The sequence below is a fragment of the Harpia harpyja genome, chromosome 3, assembly GCF_026419915.1.
Source record: "Harpia harpyja isolate bHarHar1 chromosome 3, bHarHar1 primary haplotype, whole genome shotgun sequence".
Classification (NCBI taxonomy): domain Eukaryota; kingdom Metazoa; phylum Chordata; class Aves; order Accipitriformes; family Accipitridae; genus Harpia; species Harpia harpyja.
Window position 1 is genome coordinate 10507214 of NC_068942.1, and position 8328 is coordinate 10515541.

Sequence of the window (8328 nt, forward strand, 5' to 3'; positions counted from 1 at the left end):
CTTCCAGGCCAGTGGTTCAGAGGGTTTCCTTTGCTTCCCTGCTGTCTGACTAGGGAGCTAATCTAGGATATCTTCTCTCGTCTTGCTATCTCCAGTAACAGGGAGATGACATGCAAGCTTATGCTTCCTCTTGTGGTTTAAAGGAGATAACTGAGATGGGGAGGAACAGGAAAACATGAGAAAAAAGGAAGATGTGTATATTTGCTCCCTCTTTTCAGTCCCCAAGGCTCTTTATGTCTGTACCCTGTACAGCTTGTTGCACGTGCAAAACATACTCTGTTGTCCCCATGCTTGCGATCATACTGTTCCTGCTGTTTTTACCTAGTTCTGCCATCATTAGAAAGTAAAGTGTGGGAAGCAAGATGTGTTGCTAAGGGGCCAGACAAGATATACAAATAAACCAAATAAATTGTTTTCCTGGAGGCCTTAGCTGAGAGTTGTGTGGCCTCACAACATCTAGTTTTGTAATGGCTGATCTTAATGCTGTATTTTCCTGATACTGTTAGGTACCCTCCCATCTCTCAGTACAGCTTCCAGCAGTACACCAGCATAACAGAAAAAGGTGTACTGGCGTTCTGCTCTTCTGGCTGCCTTAGATCATGTCAAATATGCAGCAGAGTCTTAATGCCTCCTTGCTGCGAAGGCAGCTGGCTTTGGTCATCAGTCTAAGCTCAAACAGTGAGTATGTGCTATGCCCAGTGCCACAGGGGCACTAACTATTCGTATTTCTTTTTTACTGCACTGAGAGTTCCTTTGGAGACTTCGCTTATACTTACTTTGTACAAAGCTGCTTAAGCTTCAGCTGTGTGTAACCAAGCTGGTGATAGGTTTTATGATAAAACCTAAATACTATGCTAAAAAAATAATCTAGGCCTGAACTGAATGCTTGAACTTGAAAGATACACATGTACTGTCTCATGGTACTGCAGCTGTAAATTTTCCAACCTCTTGTCAATGATTTCCCCAAAGTTGAATGCAGCTGTACTTAGTGCTGTAGCTGCAGTTGGGGCATGTTCAGATAGAGCTGATTTGCAATGTCTGAAGAACAAACTCCATCATACTCTCTGGGTGTTTTTTCATCTGTGATCTAGAGTATTATGTGTATTGTGGTCATGGCCAGTTCTGAGATGCCAAGTTACAGTTGAAATGCTGTAGTTGCGTGAATCTGTATTTCCAGAATTTACGGATGTTTGATGTAGCTGAGCCTAATATACTTGTTCTCAGGAGGTAGCCTTAACACTTCATCTAAGTTTTTGGGCAGTCGATTACTCTGCCAGAGATGCATCTTTAATCTATGCAGGTTCCTAAATAATTATCTTATGCTCCTGCATCCATGGATCCAGAAACTGCACAGATTGTAGTTTTGACATTTTTAGGTAGAAACTGGCGCTGGTGTTCCAATTTCATGAACATACTGGTTCCCTGGCATGCCAAACCTTGCACCCATCTGTTAAAGGGCATTTTGCCCGCTTGCCTGTTAGCTTGCCAGATTCTCACAGGCATAAACTTTAAATTCCACCCAATAAGAGAGAGGAAAATGACACTCCTGCACAGTTGTCCTTTCTATAAAAAAGCAGTGGTGTTTTGGGGTCAGGAGCTTTACTTTCAAAGAGTTTACTGTATAGATTCCTTTGAGCATTAGATCAATTAATGTTGTTTGTTCTGGTATTTCTTTCCCCCCTTGGCTGCTATTTTTACCAGTTTTTGTGAAAATCCAGTTGACAGTTTTGATCTTTGTTCTAAAAAAAATATTCCTTGCCATTGAGAGTGATGGAAGCACACATAATATATAGTAAGTCAGCACAGTGTTTTGATAACATCAAAAATAACACATTGATACAAATGCAGATCCTTTTTTCGATGGTCAGAGTCCTTATAGACCCAAAATGGCGAGTAGCCATTTCTGTAATGGATCTAGCATCTGTAGTTCTTGTTCATCTGTACTGTTTATACTGTTTATCCTTCTATTCCTAGAGGCCCCTTGGCTAGGAAATAAACACTTTGACTGCATAAGATTCTTCTTTGCTACAGCTGTCAAGCAGATTGACAATATATTTATTGTTGAAACTTACGGATTAAATAACTTATGCCTTGTAATCACATGGGATGGTTTTTCATAAAGAAAATCACTTGGAATAGTCGTAAAAAGGACTTCTTACAATTCCACAAATTCTGTTCTTAAATAGTATATGAATAGGTTTTTGTCGTGTTCTCAGGGCCTGTTGTTCTAAATACATGAAGGAATGCTGTTGCTTTACTGTGATGCAGTTGCTTTTACTTTTATACATTGTAAAATGGGCATTAACATTGAATTAATTTTACACTCCTCTGCTCTGGGACTCAACAGTGCTAATCAGGGTGTTTTGGTTGCTGGTGTGAGTGTCTTGCTGCTGTAAATCTGTAGCTTGCTAGTTGAATATTTCAGTGAGATGGTGATAAGTATTACTAGCGTAACAATTAGTCACTTCAAAAGAGAAAAGGAATTAATTTAGCTTTTGTAATTTTTCAACGTGCATTATTTAAATTTCAGATCACCACATGTTGGCTTCTGACGTGTTAAAAAAAAAAACCAAAACAACAACAAACAAACCAACAAACCAAAAAAACCCCCAACGCACCAAAACTACTGAACTTTTGATTCTTTCAGTAGAGACAAAAGTTCTTCAAATTCTACATATTAACAGCATTTGCTTCCCACCTGTGGAATTTGGAAGGGTCTCATTGGTGGTGATGAAGTCCACTGTATCCTTTCATTCAGTCCTTCTAATGCTGTTAGATTAAAACCAAAACAACCACATTCATGTGGCACTGAAGCAGCAATCTGATTGTTGTTGGTGTGAATTTATAAAAATTGGCCTCCTGGTTTGGAGCTTGACTTGTAACTGCCATAAGATGCACTCTTTAGGGCTCCAGTCCGTTATAAACATGATCAGTTGTCAGACTATCGGGGTGGGTAAAAATTGTTTTGGAACACAGTTTAGCAGTTTAACATTTGGGTTGTCTAAAAGGTGTGGGTTTTTTCCCTAAGGATAAGTTTATGCTGATATGACTATTACCTATCTATTAAAATATTTCTTCATAAATATGAAGAAGTCTCCTCCTTTGCCGCCCCCCCCTTCTTGCCTTTTTCAAGAAAAGATTTAAGGAGGTGAAGGAATGGAAACTTGCTTTATAGTACTAAACTAACTTCTTTGCAATAGAAAGGTTTCAGCTTCGATTAAAACAAAGAGGATTTTGCCTAGAATGTGTGCCAGAGGGTTAACCATAAAGGAATAATGGTTAAATGAAGAGCAGTTGATGTTGAAGAGCTATAGTCTTTCCCATTTGAGAGTGGTTGTCTATGCTGCTGAACTGCACCACAGTCTTAAAAATCTGATTCCAGTTGAGGGATAAACTGTTATTTTTGTACGGTGTTGCTGTCTTTTATGAACAACTGCACTCATTTAATTTCACTGAGTTTAGAAACTCTGCTTTAGTGCCTGCAGTGGCAAGACCTTTGAGAGCTGAAGCTATTTTGAAAGCTGTGTGTGACAGGCAGCAGTTGTTGGGTATCCTTTACAAATACCAATATTGCCTGCGGTTCATACTTCCTTGAAGTGAAATCTCGATGTGTCCAAATTCCAACTTTCAGGAGATTCCCACTTTTTGGAGGGGGAGAGAAGTGGGGCAAAACATACTTTACTGAAAAAGATTGTTTACTGTGAAGAGTACTTTATCTGTCTTTTGGTGTGCCTTGCTTTGTATGCTGACATTTTTATCCAGGCTGGATTTCTGTTGAAGGACCTAAGCTAGTATTATATTGCATGAAGTTGCTTATTAATCCTCAGTGGACACAAGTCTTCAGAATGTTTCCATGTCTCACATGGTAGCTTAGCCTGAATATATGGAATGAAGCCTTTGGAGACCAACAGTTACTTGTGATAACCTGTTTGCTTTCAGTGTGCAGTATGTAATACATACTTTATTCATACACATCCAAGAGTTTAAAAAACCCCACCAAAACCAAACCGCCTCCTTTCTATCTGTATTATAAGGACCAGTGAATCATCATTACTTATTATAAAGTGTAGGGGCATCATTTTATATGACTTCAATAATCCTGGTTTTTTGGTGTTGTGTATTTTCTTTTTTTATGAAAGGAAAAACAAGAATGGTGGTGGCTATATATTGCAGATCGGAAGGAGCAGATGCTAATATGTATGCCATTTCACGTTTGTACACTAAAAGATAAAGAAGAGGTAAAGTACTCGAAGAATTTTCTTTTGGGGTATTACAAAATTATACTGAAGTGTCTTATGGTATGGAAATACATTTAGATTTTAATTTTTTCATACCTATCTCTTAAGATGGAAGACAAATTTTACTCTCCTGATAAAAGTAGAGCCTTTTAACTGTGAAAATTGATAATGGAGAAAGAAGAAATAATTTAAGATGACTTTCAAGTTTCTTTGCAGAATATGTTTTTTTTCCCTGATATCAAAAGCTGATGAAAACCAGTATTCGTACACAATGATCATTCTTAAAGAAAGTTATTCAAATGTGTGAGAAATACCAAGTGTCCTCCTTCTCTGTAAAGCAAAGGCTAAGAAATTAATTAGCCTTGGCTCATGAACCTTTCTGAGACTGTAACCTTTGCCTGTGTTCTTTGCTTTTTTGAAAAATGGAGATTTGATGTATTTTGTTCTTTCAAACTAAATTTTATGTTCAATTTCAAATAACAGTAGAGTTAAACTAAATCTTTCAGCAGACTAAATACTTTAACCTGTTTGGGTTTTTGAGATTTAGAAAGCATGCAACAGGGTGAAATTGAACTTAATGTAGAGTTACTTGGTCTAATTCAGAAAAAAATGACTCGAGTATTCAACTTTCATGGAATGTATTGTGCTTGGGCATTTTGTCTCTTTTCTGCAGGTATTTCATTATGTAGAGATTTTCATAGAAGTGTCACTTGTAAGAAACTAAAACTTTTTAAGAAAAAAGTATTATTCTGTAGCAGTATTTATTGCTCATTAGAGTACTCAGGTACTTGTTCTAACGCGTTGCTTGAAAGCAGTAAGAACTTATGGCGTGAATTCTGTTTCGTAGGTAGAGCTGAAGTTCCCAGCACCAGGCAAACCTGGAAACTATCAGTACACAGTTTATTTAAGATCTGATTCATATATGGGACTGGACCAGATTAAACCATTGAAGGTGATGTTTAATTGTGTTGTATATTTGTATTATATTGAAAACTACTTCATATGGCTATTAAAACCCCCTAAGTCCTGGTATCTTTAAGAAGTCAAGCTGTCCTAATTTTAAAACAGTGGCAAGGAGGGACTTAAGTGGTTTCTGCCTGATGCCAGTAGTGGCAATTTTATGCTGGATTAAGTGGGACTGAAGTCTGTGATGCTTTCCAGTGCCTGCATATTTTAATACACGGTTTCTCATGTTTATTCAGTTTCTGCAGTATGGTTGGCTCTGGCTTTATACTTTGAGGTCTGCAATGCCGTTTCCCTGCACTTAGTCCTAGATACATCCAGTTAATAAGAAAAATGTGGCATGCCGTATTTCTGGAAGCAGTTGGTTTTGTTTTGGTTTTTTGTGGGGTTTTTTTGTTTTTTTTTTTTAAACTGTCAATTTTGTGTGTGTGTAATTTGTTTTGGGGGGGGGGGTGTTTGTTTTCCCAAAGTGGTGCGTATTATCCGTAATACTTTTTTCCTGTCTTTTCTTTCTTTTTATTTATCCACTTACAGCTGGAAGTTCATGAAGCAAAACCAGTGCCAGAAAATCATCCACAATGGGATACAGCAATAGAAGGTGATGAGGACCAGGAAGACAGTGAGGGCTTTGAAGACAGTTTTGAGGAGGAAGAAGAAGAGGAGGAAGATGATGATTAAACAATACTATTGATTGACTACAATATCTGCACACACTGCAAACTCTTGGTCTGACTGTGGAACTGTACAATAACCAAGAAACACAGTACAGAAGCTTTGAGAAGGCTGAGTTTAATTTTTCTTTACCAATTAAGAGTGCATATGTAACTTCTCAGTGGAGGTGAAACAAATCTGTTGCCATTGATACACCTTGGAATATGCTTATGGCTCATTATAGCCTTCAAGTGCAGGATGGTGCATTTGTTTCAACTTAAAATAAAAGCTTTTTTATTATAAATGTCTGAAAGTGTGGGCTATGTATTGTCTGATCAGTTTAGGGTCCAATTTAAGTAAAAGGTACTATTAGCTAGGAGCAAACTTTAAATCAATTTTTCTGCATTAGGGATTTATTTTAGAAAACGTTTTGGTATATTTGACATTACAAATCTCTGTTGATTGAAACAACATCTGCTCAACTTTCAAACTTGATTGGTTCTGTGGTATTCATTAAATATTTTGCTGTGATACTGCTCACGTCATTCATAGCTTTAAAAATCTGTTTTACTTAACTTGATCATCATAAATTGGCATCATACCCATTGCCACATTCCATATATTCTGGAGGGCTGCTTTTTTAGGACTGTTGCCTTTTTATGCCCAAGATTATAATGGAAATCATAAACTTTCTTGACTCTGCCATAGGATACTTATTAATGGCTTAAAACATTTTTAAGCCTTTATTTCATCAGATCGGCAGAAGATCTGAGTCTTTTGATAAACAAAATGTCTGAAGGCAATTTTGGGACCATGTATTACGTAAGTTGGTGGCTTTTGTGTAATGCCTTTATAAAAGGTTCATACTGAAAGCCGAAGTACATTCTTAACTCTGAATCTACCTGACACTGTCAGAAACATTTTAAGGGTAAAACACAACATGCAAAGAGGGCATGTTTTGTATCAGTTTTGAATTCCCATGAATAAACTGGACAATTTGATGGCTGTTTGCATTTGTAATAGTGTGCATCTCTTTGTCTGAGTTTTTTTACCTCAGTCTACTTGCAGGGCTGTAAACAAGACAGTGATTCTATCCCTACTCCTGTTTTAAAAAAACCAAGTCTAATTAGAGAGTAAATGCAGGGAGGAGAGAATCAGGGCTGTTAGTGTATTGTATGACTTGACAAAAGCCATGAATGGATTCTTCCTTTTCTTCCTCTCAATAAAACAAATGAAAGTGATTAATTCAAAGCTGTATTTCTGTATTTCAGAAATACATATGAGTGTTCTGCAACTAGGAGCAGATGTATTTCTGTTCCTGTGTATTGAACTATGAAAATGCAATGCTGTAAAATGTGACAAATTGTCATGCAGGAAAATTTCCATCCTATGAAAATTGCCCAAAGCCAGAATAGGTGCACGCTAATTTGTGACCTTGTTTATTAGAAAGGGTTGTCACTCTAAATGCAAATTCACATTGTTATATTCTTTGTAATTGCAATAGTTGCAAATAAAATTTGAAAATGTTCTAAATGAGATTATGGTATCTTTCAAAGTACTTCTGAAGTGCATATCGTGCAGGAAAAACTCTTGTAAAGCATAAGCAGTGTCAGGTGTTCAAACTGAAGAATGAAGACTAGGTTTAAATGGCTTTTAACTCCAGTTTTTATTTGCAAAGTACAGTACAGTAATAACAATAAAAAAGCACTAGTTGCATTTCATAGGCTTTCAAGCCAAATACTGCGCTGATGAGAGAAATGCTTGAGGAAGAGTCACCAGACTCCTCATTATCAAGCAGGTAAAATGAATGCTAAACTTATTCATGGTGAACTTCTGTGGTTGTTAAAAGTTGGGAAGTGATTATAGTTAGGAGATAAAATTGATAAGAGCATGGGGGTGGGGGGGAGTGCTCTGAATACTGATCCCTAAATTTTACTATTAAAAGTCAAGGTATACACTTGCAAGATTTGAATGCATTGAAGTGATTTAAAAAAAAAAAAAGAATCATGTCCCTGGTCTGAACACTGAAGTGTTTGTTTTTTTTTTTTTTAAAGATCAAAGCTGACAGATGGGATTACACTGAAATTCTGCAAACCAAGGATAATTCTATTGAGCTAACAAAGGCTAAATCTAATACTTCTTTAAATGTGAGTCTCCTGTATAGTCAAGGTAACTTAATAGAAGATGTGAGGAAAAAAAATTGCAGTGGTATTGGAAATCTTCATAATGTGAAGAAGGCAGGCTGACACTTTCTTTCCTCAAAGTATCAGCTATATAGTTGTGCATCATTTTACAACACCTTCCAAGACAGGTGCAAAAATGGGGCTGAGGAGGTGTTTAAGAGCTTCACAAAATTAAAAACACCAACTGCTGATGTACAACTCTTAGGAGTGTTACTACACTATTGAATTGTTGGTTGGTCTATCGTGTGGTGTGTCCATTTAATAACCATTTTTAAATAACAATTTGAATTGTC

General features: G+C 36.9%; 1 protein-coding gene across 1 annotated transcript in view; it reads left to right on the top strand.

Annotated features, from left to right (window-relative positions):
• The window catches only part of SEC63 (SEC63 homolog, protein translocation regulator), a 62000-nt gene extending 55128 nt beyond the window's left edge, over positions 1-6872 (top strand). The window contains exons 19-21 of the mRNA XM_052781378.1: positions 4140-4238; positions 5086-5190; positions 5736-6872. Of these exons, the coding sequence (XP_052637338.1) occupies positions 4140-4238; positions 5086-5190; positions 5736-5879 (348 nt within the window). The 3' untranslated portion in view covers positions 5880-6872. The remainder of the gene's footprint in view (positions 1-4139; positions 4239-5085; positions 5191-5735) is intronic.
• Positions 6873-8328: the final 1456 nt, after the last annotated feature.